Source organism: Artemia franciscana, chromosome 2, assembly GCF_032884065.1.
Source record: "Artemia franciscana chromosome 2, ASM3288406v1, whole genome shotgun sequence".
Taxonomy (NCBI): Eukaryota; Metazoa; Arthropoda; class Branchiopoda; order Anostraca; family Artemiidae; genus Artemia; species Artemia franciscana.
Genome location: NC_088864.1, coordinates 43,290,574 through 43,314,983, shown reverse-complemented (window position 1 = coordinate 43,314,983; position 24,410 = coordinate 43,290,574). Strand labels below are relative to the sequence as shown.

The window sequence follows — 24,410 nt, the reverse complement described above, 5'->3', positions numbered from 1 at the left end:
GGAACGGTAATAGCAATTATGCCTAAAATATTTCAATAGCCCAAGTCTAGTCATCAAAATACCATCCAAAACGTTGTTACCGATAGAAATCAAATTACTATGCGCTTCTTTTTCCAAACCAGTTATTCATAGAGGATGACTCAATTCTGATATTAATAGAAAACGAACAACAAAGATCTAATGATAAAACCATTCCTTCTGGATTTAAGATACTAGCAAAAAGCTTTCGAACTAGGCCTAGGTTTTGTCCTCTACAAACAGGAATGGAAAGAATTAGCATTCACAACGCATCCAATAACAGTGTGTAACTAAATTTGGTGCATATTTCGCTTTTATGTCTATTGTTTGGCCAACATAGAGAAACTTAATTCACACATTTGGTCTGAATCCTCAAGTGAAATATCCATATTTTGGGAGAAGTCTGGGAAACAGATAATAAATTAACATACGTTCGGTTACCTAAATGAATAGCTGAGAAAGTGCCTTGGGAGCTAGGGATTAAATTTGTGTATGTTTTCAATAAAAGAAAGAAGGTCATTTTAACCTCTTTCAATGGTAAATTAAGTTTTGGTATATTCTAAACTAAAATAATTAAGTAAAAAATAACACAAATCCCAATTGATCAAAGGGGGAGCATCTCAAAATCAGTTTTACTATCCACCTTTAAAGCTATTAATATGTATATTACACCCTGAGTTGAATAGAAGACAATCCAGTGCCTCCTCCCAAGAGGAAGGGGGACCACCAAAGACACACACACACACACATATTATATATATATATATATAATACGCCTGGTACCGACAAAAAATCAGACAATACATGAATCAAAATTAATACGAGATCTAATACGCTTGGATGAGGAATGTCTATAGTTTTCAGGCAAAACACCTTTCAGTAAACTATCCCTTAACCTTTCTCTTTGCCATTCAATCTAACCGACATAAGAGCAAGATTAAAAAAAAAAGTTTTTAATAAATTGAGAGATAAATGCACGACCCAGACTCAGGTCCAAAAAAGTGTTTTCAACTTCCTACCTTGAAAAACGATAATAAGATTTTTTTTTCAATTTGAGCAAAATTTTTGAATGCAGCAAACGTTGAGTTATTAGTAGCAGCAGTAGTAAACCTAGAATAAAAAGCAATTACTGGCTAAGTAATCCAAAAACTAAGGTTTTAGCAGAAAAATCTGATGATTATTGCTCTGAACATGAGTATTTCTTAAGGGGGATATACAGAAAAAAGTCTCTAATCCCTTCTTTTTCTACAATAGCTTTCAGGCAACCATGATACATTAAATGCCTATTTCGGGTAGTCCGCGGCTGTAAAAAGTTAGATGGGGGTACCAGGATCCGATAGATAGTTAGATGGGACCTGGCCAAAAATGTCACAAGGCTCTAATCTAGAGTTACTTTTAATATTCATACCTTTTCTTGTTGAAGACGACGCTTGACGATTTTAGAACAATTCACATTTACGGAACCAACTATATGACCGTCATTATATTCCAAAAATGATCGACTATCAATGATTAAGACCTGAAAAGAAAAAAAAAATCAGTAAATTAAAACACAATGATATTTCACAGAAGGTACTTTACGTACTTTTACGTAGGTATATTTCATTAAGGCCGTGATTAAGCGAATTGATGGAACTCGAAAATCCCATGTTAAAATCGAAAATTTATATTTAAAAAGTACTCAAGTATTTATTGGCGGAAGACAGGCTACCGCTTTTAATATAAGGCCGTAGCTTCTTGAAGATGCTACACAATGTTTGCTAGGATTTTAATCTATTTCCTCTAATTGCTTAGAAATCTTAGAAAATGTCTCGCTCTTTTTCACAAGTGTACTCTATGAAGGATATTGCTTTTAGAACAAAATCGGTACTATCATGAGCAGAAGACAATAATCTGTAAGATGATTGCAACCATTTTTCGATGTATTTTCCTGTTTTCGAACAGTCCCATAGAATATTTTCAACTGCCTGAAATTTTTACAAGTTTTTTACCAGAATGAATCGTCTCAGATCGCCAATAGCATCCCTAGAGACCGAATTGACAAGCTGGTATAATTAACCTGCTATTTCCGCCAAAGAATAAGTGCTATTTCAAGGGTTTTTGACAATCGACGGTCTCTGGAGAATTGAGAGACAGAAGGCTACCCTAACTTTGATTTTGAACCTCGATGTTTTCAAGCTCACTTAATCACGGCCTTAACATCAGTGATGATACAACACAATACTTTTATTCGACTCCAATATCGACTTCACTCCCTACTAGCGTTCCGATCCCTAATTCTGTCGATTTCTAATGTACTACGTTTTTAACTATTATATATAACTAAAAAACTGTGTATTTGAAGATAAAGACAACTCGACTCTTATTCTATTCCAACTTGCCGTATAACTGAGCCAGTACAGCTCCATTTGAGTTTTTATGTTAATGTCGTTTGAAATTTCGTCAATTTAACACTTGAATTAAAATTCCAAGACCAAGGGAAGCTCATTTAAGGTAAAAAAAAAAATAAAGAAGCAAACCTCAGTTCATTGATTCGTGACGTCCTATTCGTTATTTAAAAAAAAAAAAAAAACTTAACATACATTTTTTTTATATATAAGAGCTTGACATAAATTAATTTAAACAAATAAACAGCTACTGGAAAAATAGCATAAACGATTATTTTTACAAATTGATAGATTAAGATACATGTATATTTAAGAGCGTCTACAGTACGCGACCAGAATGACTTCAGCCCATAATTTAGGCAAATTCTGAATCCATACAAATAATAATCCCCCCTCCCCATATACCCAAATTCTATAGTAAATTATTCTAAAATTTACTGTATAGAAATACTATTAATCGACAAATTTTACTGAATTTTCGAACTTACTCCAAAATTCATAATTACAACCCAAAATTTTTATTCGTTCATTTTGAGTTTTCATTGCTAGTAATTTTTATTGGTTGAAAGTTTGAATTAGTATATGATTTTATTTCTGCTCATCTTAGGTTTGAATATAGTCACTACTTAAAAAAAATCTTTTCTGTAAAACATTTTTTTAAATTAATTAACAGTTAAAACGCCGGGATATTACTTTCTGATTTTTTTCGTCATTCAGTAAAATTTGTCTTAACTTGTCACCTTTTAAACTACAGCATCTGAAGCATGTACATATTTATCAGTTGGTTTCCAAATACAAAATTAAAGGAAATTACGTCCGATTGTTAAGGCGAGAGAAAATACCTCACTGATTTCAAAGCCACATTATGGATGTAGATTTTTATCTGATGGCCTTGAAAGGATTATTTGGAACAGCCGTCTTCCAAATCGATTTGCTAGGGAATGAGTCACCTTCCATTGATCAACTGTTTCCTTTCTTCGTTTCTAAATTGACTGGTTACAAGAAAGGCTAGGAAGAATTCACTTCTTTATAATGGAAAATTGTTTCCTGTCCATATAACAGGCGATATAACTACTTAATTTTAATACTCTTGCCATACACAAAATAGTCAACCAGTTCACGGTAACGAACTGCAGTAAGGAGCGACCCGGCTCAATAGTAACCAAAACCCTAAAAAACGGGACCAAACTCAAAACCCAAAAGAATCGTATTTTTATGCTGATTTTAAATATATAAGTTTCATCAAATTTAGTCCATCAAAAGTTATGAGCCTGAGAAAATTGCCTTTTTTGGATAATAGGGGAAAATCCCCCTTAAACGTCATAGTATCTTATCGAAAATCACACCATCACATTCAGCTTATCAGAGAACACTCCTGTAGAAGTTTCGAGCGCCTATCTACAAAAATGTGGACTTTTTGACCAAAAAACCAATAAGGGGTGCGTGTTTATTTGTTGGGTTTTTTTTTTCAGGGATGATCTTATCGACCCAGTGGTCCTAGAATTTCACGGAAGGGCTCATTCTAATGAAAATTAAAAGTTCTAGGAGCCTTTTGAAGTGACCAAAAAATTGTAGCGCGCCAAGGCCCTCTCCCTCGCTCATTTTCCCCCAAAGTAACCGGATCAAAATTTTGAGATAGCCATTTTGTTCAGAATAGTCGAAAAACCTAATAGCTATGTCATTGGGGACGACTTACTCCCCCAAAGTCCCCAGGGGAGGGGCTGCAAATCACAAACTTTCATCACTGTCTACATATAGAAATGGTTATTGGGAAGTGTATAGACGTTTCCAGGGGGATTTTTCTGATTGGGGAGGGGGTTGAGGGGATGGGGTTACGTGGGATGATTTTTCTGTGGATAATTCACCATGGGGGAAGAGAAATTTCATGAAGGTGGGGGGGCAGGATCTTCTAGCATTCTTAAAAAAAATGACAAAATAAATATAAAAGTTTTTTCAACTGGATGTAAGGAGCAGCATTAAACTTAAAACGAACAGAAATTATTACGCATATGGGAACTCTAATTAGTAACTCACTACAAACATAACACACACAAAAGATAACCAATAACGACCAATCTCTCATCAACTCATCAATAATAATAACCAATCTCATAGTAAAAAAAAAGAAAGAAAAGAAAGAACTATGAACCTTGGCCTGATAAATACTTTTTCAATTTACTTTTTAATAACCCCAGGTGCTCAGCCGCCCGAATTCTACGACCTTTGTGATTCAGGAGTCATTCTTAAAGAATTGGGATACAATTCAAGCTTTAGTGTAAAGAAGGCTCGACCTTTGTGATTCAGGGGTCATTCTTAAAGAATTGGGATACAATTCAAGCTTTAGTGTAAAGAAGGCTCGACCTTTGTGATTCAGGGGTCATTCTTAAAGAATTGGGATACAATTCAAGCTTTAGTGTAAAGAAGGCTTTAGTGTAAAGAGGGCTCGCCCAGGGGGCGAGCCCTCTCATAAACATAATAAGAATATACGAATAAAGAAGCTCGTTACTTAAGCTAATTCGTAAGTTAAGTATATTTATGACTAATAAAAATGTTCGTAAAAAAAATTACAAGCTCTAGTGGCCTTTTTAAGTAGCCGAAAAGCTGGAGGGCAAATAGGCCTCCTACCCCACCCCTTTTTCTCAAAATCGCCCAGTCAAAAATATGAGAAAGCCTTTTAGCCACAAAAAGAATAATATGCAAATTTCGTTTTAATCATTTATGTGTAGAGAGCCAAAATCAAAACATGTATTAATTCAAAAACGTTCAGAAATTCAATAATAAAAAAACAAGTTTTTTCAACTGAAAGTAAGGAGCGACATTAAAACTTAAAACGAACAGAAATTACTCCGCATATGAAAGGAGCTATTCCATCCTAAACGCCCCGCTCTCTACGCTAAAGTTTTTCTATTGTTTTAAAAAGTAGAGTTGTGAAAAAGGGTCAAACTTTAGCGTAAAGAGCGGGGCGTTTAGGAGGGAATAGCCCCTTTCATATACGGAGTAATTTCTGTTCATTTTAAGTTTTAATGTCGCTCTTTACTTTCAGTTGAAAAAACTTTTTTTTTTTATTTAATAACTAAAAAAGGTCGATTGAAAACGTAGGCCTAGCTAGAGCGGAAATAAAAAAGATGCACCCCTTTCACAATTTTCTATAAAGAATTCTCCCTATGACATCTATCATTGCTCAGTAATGGTCACGGATTAAAAAGTAAAATGTGTCAAAAAATTAAGCAGTTGAGATTATTTTTAGCATTGATTGAAAAAAAGTTTAATTTATTGGGTATGTACAAGTGCGTACAGGCCCAATCTTTAAGGTGGGAGGGTGAAAACCGGTAAAGCGCATTTTCAGGCAGCCGTCCACCAGACTAATTTCTGATGGGAATTCCATAGATACTCTGCAGCAGTTTCGAATCCTGATCGATCAGAAAATATTTAGGGGAGGTTCCCAAGTAATTAAACGCTACCCATTACAAGTTGGCGAGATCTGAATGAAAGTCCTGTTCAAAACACACTAAACAAGTGATACATTTCTCAAACGGAGCAGGATTTCCACCGAAGTTGTATTTAGCGGTTTAGAACCCAGTTGATTACAAATCAGAGGCTAATATTGGATATAAATGTCAAAAATCAAAAATACAAAATGCATATTTTAAGAATGGTTTTGATTTCCATCAAATAAAGAATTTAATGATTTCTTAGTCTGTTGGTTATAAATAAGAGGCAAACATTGCAATACAAGTGTAAACTCAAAGTACATCAAATATATTTCACAAATGGTAGCCTACATCTTACAACTTAATGGGAATCTGAACCATGTAAAGAATTCTGATCAGTTTCACAGGCCCCAATTCATAAAAATTTAGGGAAGAGGAGGCAAAGATTTTGCCATTTTTTAAATGAGGATTCAAAAATAAATGTATTTTCGAAAATCTAAGGATGATGAGCCCTGCCCTTCCCCACCCAATGATCGCCACTGCAAATAAGTATGGTATTAACACCCCATAGGTCCCACAAAGGGCTAGTGAGATTAGTGCTTTACTGAAGACTAAAGAAGAAAACAAAAAGTTTAAGCTATTCAAAGCTTCAGCTAAAAGTTTAAGCTAAAAGGGTACGAAGAAATTTATTTCAAGGAAGGGGAGCATATCGGATAAGGGAGGTAAAGATTAGGGAAAAAACAGGCTAAAATTAGCCAGGTTATATGGGATATGTGAGAAGCTATAATAAGAAAAGCTGCAAGAATATTTAGATTTGCAATAAATATCCCATGACCCCACCCACCTCCGTAAGTGCCTTTGTGCAATTTTTGAAGTTTTTTTTATTGTTTCGAAAATCTTCATTTCAAAAATGTCATCCGTGTGACTAGAAATGTGCGAAAAAATTACTGTATTCCAACGATCGGTCGAAACTTCTCAAGAGATTGTTAAACAAATTTGTCATATCGAAGGTTTGTCAAAAAAATGACATTTTTGAAGCATAGTTTAATGAAGATTTTAATTCTCTGATGTCATAAATGAATAATATTGCGAGCCTACTAATGATTGACTTACTGAAGGGAGCTTGAGTTTGAGAACCTGTGCCAATTGTTGAGACGAAATCACTCCAATTCCATCGGAAATCTGAGTCATAGCTGGAAGTGACCCTTTCTTCCCAAGGAATTAATCAGCTAGTAGTTTTTCCAGCACATTGAGCTCGAAATCTGAGAGATAAAGATCTTAATCAATACAAAGTAAAACATGAAGCTTTTGAAAATAACACAAAAACTAGCTGCTGATAAAATAATCAAAACTAGTATGGTCAGCTCTCTTTCGAGAATTAAATAAAAAAAAACTAATTTTTTTAGCTGAAAGTAAGGAGCTACATTAAAACTTAAAACGAACAGAAATTACTCCGTATGTGAAATGGGTTGTCCCCTCCGCAATCCCTTGCTCTTTACGCTAAAGTTTGACTCTTTGCCACAATTCTACTTTTTAAAACTATTAAAAACTTTAGCGCAAAGAGCGAGGGATTGCGGAGGGGACAACCCATTTCACATACGGAGTAATTTCTGTTCGTTTTAAGTTTTAATGTCGCTCCTTACTTTCAGCTAAAAAAAATTAGTTTTTTTTAAATTTAATTTCTGAACGTTTTTGAATTAATGCATGTTTGATTTTGGCTCTCCGCACATAAATTATTAAAATGAAATTTGTATATTAATTCTTTTTTTGGCTAAATGGCTTTCTCTTAGTTTTGATCAGACGATTTTGAGAAATAAGGGGTGGAGAAGGAGGTCTAGTTGCCCTCCAATTTTTCGGTTACTTAAAAAGGCAACTAGAACTTTTAATTTTTAACGAACTTTTTCATTAGTAAAAAATATACGTAACTTAAGAATTAACTTACGTAACAAACTTTCATAATCTTATATTTTTATTATGTATACGAGGGGGTTTGTACCCTCGTTAATACCTCGCTCTTTACACTAAATCGTAAGTTTTGTCCCAATTCTTTAAGAATGACCCCTGAATCAGAAAGGCCGTAGAATAAATAGTTGAAATTACTAAAAATACTTTAGCATAAAGAGCGAGGTATTTATCTCCTCCTAAATACCTCGCTCTTTATGCTAAAGTATTTTTAGAACCCCTCATATGCGTAATAATCTCTGTTCGTTTTAAGTTTCAATGCTACTCCTTCCTTTCATTTGAAAAAAACGTTTTCATGTTTATTTTTCATTGTTTTCTTATAGTAATGCTAGAAAATCCTGCACCCTTTTCATTGAATTTTTCTTCCCCCGTGACAGATTCCTCCAAGGAAAGATCCTCCAACATAGCCCCCTCCCCTCAGCCCCACCCCCAAACAAAATAAAATCCCCCTGAAAACGTCTGTACACTTCCCAATAGCCATTACTATATGTAAACACTTGTCAAAGTTTGTAACTTGCAGCCCCTCCCCCAGGGATTGTGGGGGAGTAAGTCATCCCCAAAGACATAGTTATTATGGTTTTCGACTATGCTGAACAAAATGGCTATCTCAAAATTTTGACCCGTTGACTTTGGGAAAAAAATGAGCGTGGGAGGGGGCCTAGATGCCCTCCAATTTATTTGGTCACTTAAAAAGGGCACTAGAACTTTTCATTTCCGTTAGAATGAGCCCTCTTGCGACATTCTAGGACCACTTGGTCGATACGATGACCTCTGGGAAAAAAAAAAAACAAACAAACAAACAAATAAACACGCACCCGTGATTTGTCTTCTGGCAAAAAATACAAAATTCCACATTTTTGTAGATAGGAGCTTGAAACTTCTACAGTAGGGTTCTCTGATACGCTGAATCTGATGGTGTCATTTTCGTTAAGATTCTACGACTTTTAGGGGGTGTTTCCCCCTATTTTCTTAAATAATGCAAATTTTCTCAGGCTCGTAACTTTTGATGGGTAAGACTAAACTTGATGAAACTTACATATTTAAAATCAGAATTAAAATACGATTCTTTTGATGTAGCTATTGATATCGAAATTCCATTTTTTAGAGTTTTGGTTACTATTGAGCCGGGTCGCTCCTTACTACAGCTCGTTACCACGAACTGTTTGAAAAAGGGTGGTTTTGCCGTCACATCTGGAACTTTTTTCCATTTTCAATTTTTTTAATACATTTGTTTGATTGTTATGGATAAATATTTTCTCATAATTTCAACATGAACTTACGAACAAATCATATTCTAGCTTTATTAGTTGCACAATTTACCCTGGTCAAACAACCAATAAACTTCATCGGCTCTCTAGCTGCTCTATATGTATCAGTTGAGTGTGCTTTTTTGTGCATGCAATGTAAACAAGAGCTAAGAGGTCATATGGCGCTTGTGACGAGGTCGGAATAGCCAAGAGCTCAGAAGGCATGAGCTCTAGCAAAATTCTAAGAATCAATAGATTAATTTAACAAGAAAATCGAAGGCTTAATGGCGGTCGGGATTTAAAATAAGAGCTTTGAGACACGAGGTCCTTCTAACTAAAATTCATTAAGATGCGATCACTGTCTCGTAAGTTAAAAATATCTCATTTTTTCTAATTTTTCCTCTTCCTTCAGGCCACAGATGGTCGAATCGAGGAAAAAACTTTATCAAGTCAATTTGTGCAGGTTCCTGACACTCCTACCAATTTTCATCGTCCTAGCACGTCCAGAAGCACCGAACTCGCCAAAGCATTGAACCCTCCCCCCCCCACCTAACTTCCCCAAAGAGATCAGAACCAGTCCGGTTACGTCAGTCACGCATCTACGACATTTGCTTATTCTACCCACCAAGTTTCATCCCGATCTCTCCACTCTAAGCGTTTTAGAAGATTTCCGGTTTCCCCTTCCAACTCCCCCCAATGTCCCCAGATCTGGTCGGGATTTAAAATAAGAGCTATGAAACATGAGTTCCTTCTAAATATCAAATTCCATTAAGATTCGGTCACCCATTTGCAAGTTAAAAATACCTCAATTTTTCTATTTTTTCGAATTAACACTCCCTCCAACTTCCCCTTTAGGGGGTGGATTCAGTTCAGTTATGTCAATCACGTATCTAGGACTTGTGCTTATTCTTCCCACCGATTTTCATCCTGATCTCTCCACTCTAAGCGTTTTCCAATATTTCCGGTTCCCCCCAACCCCCCAATGACTCAGTATCCAGTCGGGATTTAAAATAAGAAATCTGAATTACGAGGTCCTTCTAAATATGAAATTTCATTAAGATCTGATCACACCTTCGTAAGTTAAAAATACCTCATTTTTTTTCAAATTTTCAGAACTAACCATCCCCCCGACTCCCCCAAAGAGAGCGGATCCGTTCCTGTGATGTCAATCGCGTATCTAGGACTTGTGCCAATTTTTCCCACCAAGTTTCATCCCGATCCTCCACTCTAGGCGTTTTCCAAGATTTTAGGTCCCCCCCCCAACTCCCTCCAATGTCACCGGATCAGGTCGGGATTTAAAATAAGAGCTCTGAGACGCGATATCTTTCTAAATATAAAATTTCATTAAGATCTGATCACCCGCTCATAAGTTAAAAATACCCCATGTTTTGCAATTTTTCCGAATTAACCCCCCCCCCACTTCCCCTCCAGACGGTCGAATCGGGGAAACGACTATTTCTAATTTAATCTGGTCTGGCCCCTGATACGCCTGCCAAATTTCATCGTCCTAGCTTATCTGGAAGTGCCCAAACTAGCAAAGCCGAGACTTACAGACCGACAGAATTTGCGATCGCTATATGTCACTTGGTAAATACCATGTGCCCTAAAAAAAAGGCCAGACCAATTGAGTAAGAAATGCGAAAAGTTTAGCGAAACTAATTGTAAACCTTTTACTACTCCTTTCTGGTGATGTCTGGGCTTACATTTATAAACATCTAGTATTGGGTTCTAGGCGTTTACCCCACTTGGTAATTACCCCCCTTGGAAAACACCCCCCGTGGAAAATAAGGCTTTCCAAATTTTAGAATTTTATTTGAATTCTGCCTTTTTAAATTCTGTAGGGAGAAGGAAGAATTTTGGCACTTGCATATTAAGCGCTACTCACTCATGTCTAGCATGTTGTTACGTGAACTTGAATGAGTTAACTAAACCAACTTTTTTTAAACAATTATAATAAACCAGCAGTTTAATAAGTCATATGCAAAAAAACCATCTCTGCTGGTTTGTTTTTTTCCTTGTCTTTCCTCTACGCGCCCACTTAAAAAATAGTGGGGTATATGTAATCAAAAAATTATATATATCTTATTGTTTTAAAAAGTAGAGTTGTGAGAAACCAGTCAAACTTTAGCGTAAAGAGCGAGATGTTGAGGAGGGGACGACCCCTTTCATATAAAATAATTTCTGTTCGTTTTAAGTTTTAATGTCGCTCCTTACTTGCAGTTGAAAAACTAGTTAGTACACATTTCCTTTATATGACTTTTATAGTACTAAATAGTACCTTTATTGTACCAAATGGCTTATTTTTTATATTTTACTGTTATTTTTACTTGATTTGGAAAAAATAGCTCCAACTTTTAACCACCCACCCACCCCCCAGGATTTTCAAAAAATTACACCACTGATATTGAGCCAGGTTGCTCGTTACTTACAGTTCATTACCAACAACACTGTACTTTTAGTACAAAAGCTGTGTTGTTGACCAATTTATAGGACAATTGTGTCCTTGGTACTTACGTGTTATGCCAATCACACTCAAGAAGTGAAGTTAGATTAATCATAATGAAATATACCAAAATTTAATGAAAATATAATACTTCAGTAACAAAATTATGGAAACCATAACAGAGAGTCGTGAAAAGCAGGCCACCCAGAACGCATTATATTAAATATCTAACCTAATCAACTCTACATATTAAACATTTGATTAAAATATACCTGCATAGTATTTTATTTCACTTAAGCTAAGCTGATTATCTCCGAATGCAAATAGAGAAAGAGGTTTTACACAGATCAAGAGCTTGAGTGTGGTCGGGAAAACACGTATGTGCCGTTTCCTTTTCTATATATGCTATTTTCTTTGGTAAAATCCTAGTTTATGGGCGTTTTACTATCTTGGAAAGTAGTCGAGTTAGGAGAATGAAACTCGCAGGAATGTGTTCAGCGTCTCAATAATCTCCTGAAAAGATGACTTAAAGGACAGCCTGTGTTCAGCCCTGCTTCTTTTTTCCAGATGGTGTGACATTTGATGACCTTTAACAATCTTTGTTCTATAAAAGTGAAATCTTGCAAAACACATCTTTTTTCAATGAGGCAAATAAAGTGGCCTGATACTTAAGAGTATTTCAGACCAAAAATTTAGCTTACGTCTTCCCAACAGACTGATCAGCTTATTAATTGCTACGGAGCTTACGGCCAAACTTGAGGAAATTTCACGCTCCATAACTTAAGAAAATTACGTATGAAACGGAGTTCAAATTTGCTTAATTTTACGTCAACAGAAACGTAGAAACGTAATTCAGAGTTAATTTAATAATGATTTGATCATTTGTAGATTAATAATTAATAGAGCAATATTGATTAATGGTAATTGTGAATTAATAATAAGTAAATTTAACAATTTGCACGGATTTAACTTTTTATTATGATTATTAAGGTTTCATTACATTATAATTTTTATCTATTTGATTAAATGGACTAAAAGGAAATAGATTAAAGGTTGAAAATGATGTTTTTAGGTAAGTTTGTAGGATTGAAAGGGATAGGAGTGAATAGGAATCATTAATTTGTGGATAACGAAAGGTCATTGAGATTGAAGAGAAATTAGAAGAAAGGTTCAAAACAATTATTATGAGAATTTGCTTGCTGAGTTCAGACAGATGGATAAATAATGACGAAAAAGGATGATATTAGAGAAAATATGGATACTGACAAGATTTTATTTAAATTATTTTCTAACAAATGATACTTATGTAAAAAAAAGATGAAGATAAAAAGATGGCTGCTTTAGAAGGAACCTTGCAGCGCGTGATCCTTCTGCCAAGTAGCACTCCCTTCTGGAGACAAGAAGTAGTTGACAAGTATTTCTCTAAAATTTCTGGATTGTCTTGAGCCATTATTAATTGATGCGCGACTTACATCCTGGGATAGTGCATTTGAAATAGAAGCTGGAGACTCAGCTGTAGCGTTTGGGGTACCATCTAAAGTAATAATGTAATTGTGAAGGCAAAGTGCACATTCCACAATTATCACCAACTTTTCAGACTGCATAATTATTTGTGATCTAACCAGTCTGAACTTTTGCACAAAAATACCAAAATGTTCTCAATTAATCTGCGAACTGAGAGAATTCTATAATTGTATATATTTTGGATTGTAGCAAGGCTTCTACCAGAGAAGAGCCTTATTATCTAGTCCTTGGGCGGAAAGGCTTCGTCCCCTAAGAAAAATTGCAGAAACATGGTGTTAGTTTCAGGGAGCTTTTTGGGTGGAGGAAGCCAGGTATCTCCATTATCGACGTGCTTCCCTAATTTTTACTGATAAAAGACACCACCATCACTCCCGGATCTGTAGGCACAAACATCATAAAACAGGAATTTGTAGTTCGCATCACAAGTTGCAAGCAAAATAATACTAAATAGTTCTTACAGTTATCAAATTGTGAACCAGAACTGTAAGGGTACTGAAGCCCGGTATGCTTACTATCTATAGCTCCTATACAATATGGCAATTTCCATTGGGTAAAGATCTGCGTTGCAGTAACTTTTTAGTCTTCCTCAGAGGGCTTAGCAAGAAAATTGGGAGAACGAATGTCAAAAATGGCTTGTGCAGCCTCTTTCAATATTTTTTGACATTACAAATTCCAACCCTGAATTCATAGTGTAAGGTTGTCTTGCTGTTTCCTGTTCGTAACTAACACAAACTCAAGGCTAGCCGAGACTCAAGGGAATTTGGCTTTTCTATAATTTGAGGGTTTTTTTTGTTATTTTTGCTCTCACTTTACTTAGCAAATCAGAAAGTTCGTTTCAAGTAAAGCGTGTAAAATTCATGAATTTTTGATTATTGTAAGTCAGGAGAAGCTCATTAAGCAAGTTTAATTTCACTAGTTTCTCTCTTGATTGTCTTATGGCATCAGACGTACCCACTGCTTCCTTTTCTTTCGTTTCTTAGAACCACTAGCATTGTCATTTTGCTCGGAAGCAAGCAGTGCTAACGCAATAACTAAAACATCGTCATCAGAACTATTATGTCATACTGAAAATTTTTAAACTAACTGCCAAGTGAAGAAAGTAGACATTTGAAAAAAAAAAAAGATTTGTTACAGACTTTTAAGTTCCTTTGGTCTGAGGAAAGTAATTTAGTCTGAAAGCTTAGCTACATTAAACCCTAAGCGTAATTCTTACGTTTTGTCTGAAAGAGCAATTATACCTTTGCTCATCCTGATCTATAAAAGATATGTAAATCTACTTCTTTAATTTAGGGGGAAACCTTGGTAAGATTAAAAACTCTGCTGAAATAACAGGAACTGAGCTTTCCAAAACTACAGTCAAAAATAAAGACATTGAAAACTGAAAATTAAGGCATAGCGACAATGCTTCTAGGCCCTAGAAACCAGAAAAGGGAAGACATAGTAGCCTGGCTATATACCTTCTCAGAATGTAATTTTTGGCCCTGGAATCATTTCTGAAAGTTTCATTCACCTAACTCAACTACTTTTCAAGACAGCCCGGTAAAATTCTAGTTAATTGACTTCTTGCTATCTCGGAAAGGGTTTAGGCTAGGAAAATGAAACTTTCAGGGATAGGTCTACAGGCTAAAGTATGTCCTGGGAAGGTATTATAAAGTACCCACCTCCACTCCTTCTCCCCTTAGAGGGCCCTGAAATTTGACAACATGACAGGTTTATACCTACTGAAATTTTGATAAAACAACATTTTACCTTAATTTTCAGTTACTAGTTGCTTTTTCTCTCCCTTTAGTTCTGCAAATGCAATTCCTGTTATTTGAGTAGAATTTTGAGCCATATCAATGTTTTTTTTTTCTTTCAAAATTTAGGAAATGTATTTGCATATCTTTAAAACGTTATAAAATGGAATTGAGCAAAGTTATGAAGCTAAAAACAATTTTGTGGTACTTCAATTAAGCAGATCTATTTTGCAAGGTTTCACTTTTGTAACACACGTATTTTTAAAGGTAATCAAAATTCAGGGCCCTCTAGAGGGAGAAGGAGTGGAGATAGTTGCTTCAAAATACCTTCCTGGGACATACTTTAGTCTGTAGATTCATCCCTGAAAGTTTCATTTTCCTAACCTAAACCCTTTCTGAGATAGCAAGAAGTCAATCAACTAGAATTTCACCGACAGCCCTACAAAGAAGCTCCTAAACTAGAATTTATCCGAAGTCTTTTGCAGCCCACGCTCCCATTAGAGAGGAACTGAAATCTCTGCGTTCCCCTTTGTTTAGGGTATGGGACTTTTCTGTGGGTCACTTACCACAATTTGCAAAAATGGAAAAAACCTCTTAACTCACCATTGAGTTTAAATATCCGTAGTTTTTGCTTCTAGATTCGTCCTGATTGCACGAAAACCAGTTGCAACTCTTCACAATTTACCGGTTTAATAAAAAGAGTTATTCTTGCCGTCATACTTGCGGTTTACTATCAGCTTAAAATTTGGTACGCATAAACAAGTGTCCACACCCGAGCCTCTTCCCAATTTCAACGGAACCAATCACCGCTAGTTTCTTTGGCACATTCAACCAAGGCACCTTTTTTAAAACTCCGTTGATACTTTAATTTACACAATGATAAACCTTCTGCTCGTAATACTAATAAAAGGTCGATCAGAACAAATTATGATAAGCTTTGATAAAATCGCTTATCAATAAATGTTCAGTAGCTCGAACTAAAATGTGCAAAAGTGGTTTGTTTTAATATAAATTGACAATTGTAGTAAAGAGGCTACGATTCTTAGTAATTGGTAGGCTAAGTAGTGAGGACCTCCAAGTGTTGAATTTTATCCTCCAACACATAGTAGAGGCTTTTCCTTAGCAAGTCCTTAAATTCTTACAGGAACCTTTTCTGAGGGGTCAGTAACATGTTCTACATGGTATCGTAGACTGTGTACTAAATGTGTGCATGTACACGTGAATAGATTATAACCAGAGACAAGGCCGTATCAAGAGGATTTGAACCGCCCCCGAAAGGTTTATCTGAGTCGTAAAGATGTAACAAAAATGAATATAAACATATTTTGATGCATTTTTTAAAGTTCGTTTCCTGTATCCCCCTCCCCTCTCCAAAAAAATATGAACACGTTCTTGACCAGAGGAAGAGATCATAATAAGACATTAGAAAAAGGATTTATGTTAATTTTTTTTTTAGATTTTATGACTTCTATGTTTGGACCCAGCGCATTTTTGCTTCTTTGATATTATCATGCTAGCAGCAAGGCTTGTCAGACGGCAGGCATAAAAAAATAAAATAAAAAACTACTCGTACAGTCTTTTGTGAACATGAGATAATTTTTTTTTACTCTCCCTTTGCACAAAATTCTAAGTCGTCTTGCTCCTCACTCTCATTAAATACCCCTGAAAGTTTCAATTCTTTCCCCCATAGCCGTGAGACAAAGAGGGTATAGTTACCGGAATTATTGGGATAGTCAATTTTGAAATTACTCATTTACAAGGAAACTAGAACCCCCAACTCCCCTCCCTACTCACCGATTTCTTCATCCAACTCAAGGAGAAAATAGTCTGTCAATTTGTCTCCACAATTGCAACTTTTACTCAAAAGAAATATATTATCAATATTTTAATTTTTGCCGACGGAAAAAAATTAACAACGGAAAGACTAACGTTAGGCTCGAACCCATAGGGATTCTCTGAAGGTTTCTTGTAGAGTTAAAGACGCTTCCCAATAAGTAGGGTATGGTACATCGGCGAGTATGGTTAATTTTAGAATGGCATTGCCGAAAGGGGGGGAGACTCATATAAATGCTTAGAAGATATACACACAAATGCAGCGCACTGTGAAAAATAAATTGGATTTCCAACAAACATTTATTGAAATTTTGACCAGCTAAAAACAAATCCAACTTTCTCTAGATGAATCCTAAACCACAATTGTTTGTTGAATTTCAATCTCTGGCATTTGACTCCATCAAACAATGCAACATCCAAGGGGGTCAGGATTTTACCCCCCCCCCCCTAAATTGTTATAGACCCATAAAAACGCAACAAAATGCAAATGAAAACATTTTCGACTCGTTTTTAAAGTTTTTTGTACCCCCCCCCCAAAAAAAAAAAGAAGAAAAAATCGCAGATACGCCCTTGTCAGCAAGTAAATACAATTTTCGAGATTCCATTTATTTTCGACCAAAACATTTAATTCTCAACACAACTATGGACTATAGCCAAATGTCTTTTTGAATTCTGAACAAGTGTGCAAAATCGAATGAAGAATGTTTATACTTGGAAATGTGTTGAATTTATGTGTACACGAAGTGCACGTACACAAATTTACACACGAAAACTACATTTTAATAGAATTTTATAGACAATTTTCTTCTTTTTTGATCATTTTATTTTGCGAGATTCTTTAGTTATAAAATTTTGCGAATAGCAACCCTAAAAGTAACAAACCTGATGCTTAAAATACCAGACTCTTAATTTGAAACTATTTTTGAAAAATAGTCCAAAACACCTAAGTAGGACCAACCCAGATTTTTGTGACCAACACTATTTTTGTCGTGAGAATTCTGGTGTTTCGGAAAGCCCTTGCTGCCTTTATTTGTCACATAGTTTGGAAACTTATCCGAAGAATGAACACCAAAATTGTTTTAGTAAAATTATCTATTAAAATTATCTAATTATCTATAAAATTATCTAAGTTATCTATAAAATCCTTTAGATGGGCGGAAGGCCGTACAATAGGAGGGTAGGAATGGAGAAAGCTTCCAGTTCGGCTCGGCTAGGGGGCCATGCCCCAAGATTTTTTGAAATGCAATTTCAATAGTCATTTACCCGTTGCCTTACAAAACTTACTAACTTATGTGAGAACTTAGCTTAAGAAACCTAAAATCCCTGAATCTTAGGAAACCAACGGAAATTCGCTTACTCCACAGTTGCCTCGTACAAAGACTTGAATTCTCAAAATATTATGTGTTCTACAGTCATTAATCAAGAATATGAAGTAGATGACTCTATCAACAAAATCGGAGAGCAGAAACCTCAACCAGATTTGATAAAACACCTCAGTGTATATATTAAATATCTATAAGGGGGACAGATCCAGGTAATCAGTTCGACGTGCACCCCATCATAAATTTTCAGAAACATAAGTCTGAAAATAAACATATTACTGGAAAAAGTTTTCACTAAAAGCTATTGAAGCTTGAAAAAGCTATTGTCACTAAACATTGACTGAGTGTATCAGCGTTATAGCTCTGGATACACATTTTTTGGTTTTAACAAATTTACCATGGGATTTAGAAATACATGTCATGACAAGTCATACTACCTAGACCCACTCCACATATTGCAAATATTTGCATCAAATGGGAACTGGGGTGAAGTTTTCTATAAAAAAAAGTATTAAATGCTTGATCTAGACCCTAAACCGTCCTAACAAGTCAATGCTTCCCTAAATGTTTATTTATGTAACAGTTACAAATCTAGGTGTTTTTCTGAGAACTTTAAAGGCAACTTAGTCAACAAAAAGATGACAATCAATCTTTTTTTCTAACGAGAAGCCCATCGATCAGCAACTCTCAAATGATATTTTAATTCGGCTGTCTACCTGTTCATCAACTGCTCGTGACTCAGCATTCAACAGAATCCGAAATAAATTATTCTTCTCTATCTCTCTTTTCTCAACCGCTCAGAGATGATTCATTTTGGACAGAATCCAGACATACGAGCTCTTCCTCGTTTATATTGTTCATGAATTCGGCAGGTGATTTGTCAAGACATGAATTAGGCATTAGCATATGCCAGAGTAATATAAAACACGGAACATATTTTGCAGACAGCAAATAGACTTTGATTTTTCGTATTGACAAGAAAATTTGAAAAACTGGCGAATTTCCCGTAAAATATGTTCATCTCAATAAATACATATTGAAAGTAATTCCTAACTGTATGATTATAGCCGCCAACATCTTAGTCAAACGTCGCAAGTGCATGACCAAGATTTGAGACGAGGAAAATCCCTATGAAAAAGATACTTAGTTGATTGAGTAGCCCCAATATCCCTTCCAGCAAATTAACGGCCCTGGTTGCTGACCTTTGGATAATAAAGGAAAAAGGAGTTGTTCATGACATTAAACTCCAAATAACATATCTCTTGAGTTCAGTTGATTTTGAACCATAAAAACACAATATAAAGTACACTGTCTTCCATAAGCCAAATAAGAAACAAGGAAATAATTTCAATAAACGAACACTAATCTTATTTACCCAGATTAAAATATTCAGTAGACCATGATAACAGCTTCTTCAATAAACTTGTTTTGCGAGTTCAGCGAACGAAATTGAGAATACTATTGTGGTTAATCGACATATTCTCAAAAGAATTTTCCCCTCGAAGTGAGGGGCGTAATTTTCTTTGGGACAGGGGACAACTGCCCCTCCCAAACCTCGATTTGCTCCCCCCACCGATATGATTTTGACCCTCCCCCGAGCTGAAATTTAGTTTCTTCAAAAATCTTGTCAAAACTAATATAAGCCTGTATAATTTAAGCATCAACGGAAACCGATCAGTTTTCTTTAATATATACTTACTCTTATAGTACTGTAAAGTATCTTTATAGTATTGCCTTTCATGGTACCAAATGGCTCATTTTTATGTTTTTACAGTCATTTTTACTTGATTTGGGAAAATTAGCTCCAACTCCCCCCCCCCCAATAAGTTTGACGAAATTATGAGGTCTTTGACTTCGTTTGATTAATGACTTCGAGGTCTTTCCTACTATCAGGAGTTTTCTTTTTGCCAGAATTTGAATGGGGTCTTTCTCATTTTCTTCTTCTGACAGATTTTTGAATGTCTTAGCATTTCCAAGAAGGGTTGATAGGGGGGGCAACCTTTGATTGACCCTGCAACCTTAGGCTTGCTCAACCAATTAAGTATTGGAGGAACAACTTGTGTTTCTTCCCCATTTATCAGGCCCTGTATTTCTCAATCCTTCATGCTTTTCAAATGACAAGTCTTAAGAATCAGACTGAGAAGACACTCTTCATAAAGTAACAATACGCTCCTTTAAAATGGTCTCAGTGCATACTATTTCAACTTAAAATCAACTTAATCACTAGCCAATGTTGTTACTGTTAAAATTCAGTATCTAAACAAGCTACAACCAGGCCAGGATTTACCAGTGGGCCCGGGCCTAGGGGCGCATAATGCCAGGGGGCGCAATAAATTATCACTTAGTGATTTTTTTTTATCAAAAACTGGGTTGATGTGATTTATCGTCAAAGTGCTAGATGCACACCGCCACCGCGTTATTTACTCACAAAACAAAATTAATTTAAAACAACACAGGAATTACATGACCACTTATAAGCTGTCAGATGTCTCCAACGAATGGCAACTGAGATTTTGGTATCACCTCCTCTGTCACTACTTTTGGCTCATCAGTTGCGTTCTGTTCAGTACTTTCATTTGATACTATTTCCACAAACAAGTCATTGCTGCATAAACAATTAACTCTTTAATACAGAGCCACTTGCCCCATAAGCAGAGCCGTTCCTAGGGTGAAATTTTTTATCAAAGTCGACAACACCCCAGCCACAACTCCCGGGGCAGCTGCCTCGGTTGTCCCCCTCTCCTTTGAATGGCTCCACTCATAAGCTGCAAGTGGATCAAAATTACTTTTTCACAAAAGTTGGAGAAGAAGAGTATACCTTTGAGAACCCTCATTCTCATGGCCCAGGGTACTTCAAGGTACAATTCTTGAAAAAGTCAGTCCTCATGATAGAATAGAAATTCCTTGCCTAATGAAACTTTGAAGCCTTCTAGCACTCGGGCTGTAAAGGTCATTGGTTGAAAATTTCTTAATTGGCATCTCCTTGGCTATTGGTTCCTCTCTACTTAATTCAAATTGAATCCAGGTGCTTTGATGTTAAGGATAGGTAGGGCTTGGAGGTAACGTACACCTCATAAAACAAAACCCCAAGGTCCCCTTAATCCAAATTTATTGCTCTACAAGTTTCAAACAGATCTAAGAACTTCTGAGAAACCATGACAATCATTATTTTATATTCCCATTGGTCTATGTTACTTGTATCATGAATTTTAAGCTGATTAATGAAAAAAAGGCCTACCTAACTTTCTGCAGAAAAGTTGGTGGTGACACAGCAACCACAGTTTGCCTCAAATTATAGATTTGAAACTATTGCACGTTTGAATTTCAACAAGATGCAACATGCCTATTTTTCACCTAAAAAACTGGCAGCAGGAGGAGCAGGGGGCTGTTGAAGGGAATATGGCCCAGTTTAATTTTCCTATAATGCAAATTGAAAGTCCCTCCATGATTCCAGCTCAAACAAAGTGCAACAGGCCAACCTATCAGCATTAAAAAGTGCTGCAAGATATGGGGGCGAAGATTTCCTTGTTCTAATCCTGGGAGATACTTTGACAAGAACTGTTGCACAAGAGAAGCATTCTTAAGCAAAACGTGCCTTTTTTGTGGGGGGGGGGGTGGTGAAAACAATCAATAAACTAGCCTAACAAGGAGGAAAGGGCTGGAAAAGGAAGCTTGAGAACACTTACCTAGGCTATAATTTAGTATGTAGCTACAACTATTCCCGAAAGTCTTACTTACATAGCCAAAAAGCTTTCCAAGCTAACAAAGAGCCGTTAAACTCTAATTTTGTATCACAGATTTAGCCATTAAACTGCAAATTTGCTACAGACTGACCATTTAACTGCACAGGAACTGCTCATTGAGCTGAGGATGAAAGACTGGAACCCTTTCAATATGTCATTCAAGGTTCTTTTTACTGAAAATTGATACAAGGACACGAAATACAGCTGGCACTGCAAAGGCCTACAGCACAGCTCTAAACCAGAAAAGATCCAATACATCCAGAGACTCTCATCTTGATTAAGCTCAGCACCTACTCTGATTATTTACTCTACCAAATGTATAAAATGTGCAACAAAATCATGCAAAAATTGAAGAATTTTGGATAAAACTCTAGTTTAGGGTATTTCTATTCTGGAAACTTATTGACCTAGGTGAATAAAACTTCCAGCAGATATACAGCCAAAATGAAAGTCAGGGGAGGTATTCTGAACCTCATACAGGAACACCTTTCCTACTTATAAGATTTAGATTGAAGTATTCCTGGAAAATAGGTCATGACCCAGAACAATAATTCCAACTTGGCTTAAAACAGAACTTAAATCCAAGAGCCATATTTAGGTTTTTCGGTCTCTGAAGGATATGTCAGTTTCTGTCCCCTTCATCCTCAATGAATGCCTTAAGGATTAACAGATATATTTATCTAAACAGTACTCCAATAGACTGTCCCTGTAGACAAATGTAGCCTCCCTCCCGTTTCCTTTAGCTATGCCACCAACTTTCAAATCCTGGAAACTACTTTGTCAAGACGTAGAGTCTCAGATGTGGTTTTTACAGTGTTTGAATAATTTTACAGGGTTTAAGCTTTAAGCAAAATCAAGTTTTTAAGATTTTTGAAGAGAAGGTGTTGGTGGTAGCCTTGGCAAGCATTCAATAAATTTGCTAGCCAGAAGATAGATATACCATTCAATTTATTACCAAAGACTTTTTCCAAATATAGTAATTGGTATTGTGGAATTGAGTAACTGCTCTTCTAACAAGTAAATGTAGGCCTAAACTACTTCAGTTTCAACAGAATGTTCCTGATTCAGTCAATGTGTGTTTGTGTTTTCTTTTTTTTATAAGCATTATTTGGCATTATACACCAACTGTCGATGAAAAATAATCACAAAAACAAATGCAAACCAACAAAATCATAAAAATTTTACATTTAGCCACTCTCCCAATTATTCAAGTCTTCCTATGCACCAAGGAAGTACCAACAGATTGGAAAACAGCATTTGTCACCCCTTTTTCAAAAAGGGAATACTACCATCCCATAAACATAACTTCTGTTGTTGTTAAAATCCTAGAAAGAGTGGTAAATGACTCTGTCATGAAGCATCTCAAACTTAATGGGTTACTATTGCCAAGCCAAAATGGATTTAAAGCAGAAAAGTCAGTAGAAACGATTTTTCTGAAGACTTATGATGTAATTTAAAACCAAATTGATCAGGGTCAACCTTTGGATGTCCTCCTGATTGAACTTGCAAAAACTTTTGAGAAAGTGCCACATCTGCACCTAAAAATAAAACTTAACTTGTGTGGAATTAATATGGACTTTTTTACTTTTTTTCTTACTGATAGAACACTGTGAGTGAAGCTTTTTACTAATGAAAGAGAATCAATCCCCTCTGAAAGATGTGGAGTCACCAGTGGTGTCCTATTAGTGTCTTGGGACCTACCCTACTCAATATTTATACAAATGATATTTTTGAATTAGCTACAAGTCATCTCCCTCTCTATGCTGATGACTCAAAGCTGTTTGGTGCAGTCAACCATGAGCCACTACAGGCAGATGTTGACCATATTCAAAACTGGATAACAACAAGACACTTGAAATTTCATACAGACAAAAGTTGTGTTATACATTTTGGCAAGTCCAAGCCAGGTTTTAAGTATACTACAGACAATCCACCTCCAAACAACATTCAAGAGCTCCCAAGTGTGAATCAACAAAAGGGATCTTGGAATTGTTGTTGACAACCAGCACAGATTCTGTTCAAACTGCAAGAAGACTGTGTCTTCTGCAAACTCTGTCCTTGCACTCTTGAAAAAAACTGTTCCCAGTAGCTTTCCTTATGTTTTCATGAGTTTTTACAAGCGAGTGCTTGATTTTAGAATGTGCATAGCATCTCTGGGATACAGGGGTGACATACAGCTTCTGGAAGAGATGCAAACGAGAGCTCCTAAGGCTATAACAAGGATTATCTACACTCGTCTACTGATGACAAAAAGCTGATAGGCTTATGACATATAAGCTTATTACACAAGAATTATCCCATTGATTTGTCAAATTCCGAAAATATTGGCACTGACAGGAGTGGACATTCAAAGAAGTTGTTCAAGCTATTTGTTAAAACACAACATCAACAACAGTTTTTCTCTTTTTGTGGAGTAAACCACTGGAATAGTCTCTCAGATATAACAGTCTCAGCACCCAATGATGAAGGTTTCAAGAGGTCATTAGATTTCAAATGGAATAGGAATGGTGTTCCCTGAAAGTACCAGTGGGATGCATTTTATGTTTAAGATCCACATCATCAAGTATAGAGCTATTCACCAATCAAGATGGATCTTAATTTACTCCAAAGTACAAAATTAGGCAATACCCTAGGACTAAATACTGGCGTTAGTGGGACAGGGGCTGGGAGCACAAACAAGTTTGTGCAAATGGAAAAACAAACAAGTTTATCCATCAGGTTGGACATAGAACTTATTGTATATTGAAAGAAACTTGTAAAAAAA

The 24,410-nt window shown here is 35.9% G+C and overlaps 1 protein-coding gene across 6 annotated transcripts in view; it reads right to left on the bottom strand.

Annotated features, from left to right (window-relative positions):
• The window catches only part of LOC136042154 (dual specificity protein phosphatase 16-like), a 105,543-nt gene that overhangs the window by 78,783 nt on the left and 2,350 nt on the right, over positions 1 to 24,410 (bottom strand). For 5 of the 6 annotated variants that reach the window (XM_065727075.1, XM_065727105.1, XM_065727113.1 and 2 more), the window contains exons 2-3: positions 6,950 to 7,098; positions 1,427 to 1,537 (exon numbers count right to left, since the gene is read on the bottom strand). In XM_065727075.1, coding sequence (XP_065583147.1) covers positions 1,427 to 1,537; positions 6,950 to 7,027 — 189 coding nt within the window. In that variant the 5' untranslated portion in view covers positions 7,028 to 7,098. Of the gene's footprint in view, positions 1 to 1,426; positions 1,538 to 6,949; positions 7,099 to 15,351; positions 15,645 to 24,410 lie in introns of those variants that run through there. The other variant, XM_065727085.1, reaches the window with a different exon arrangement.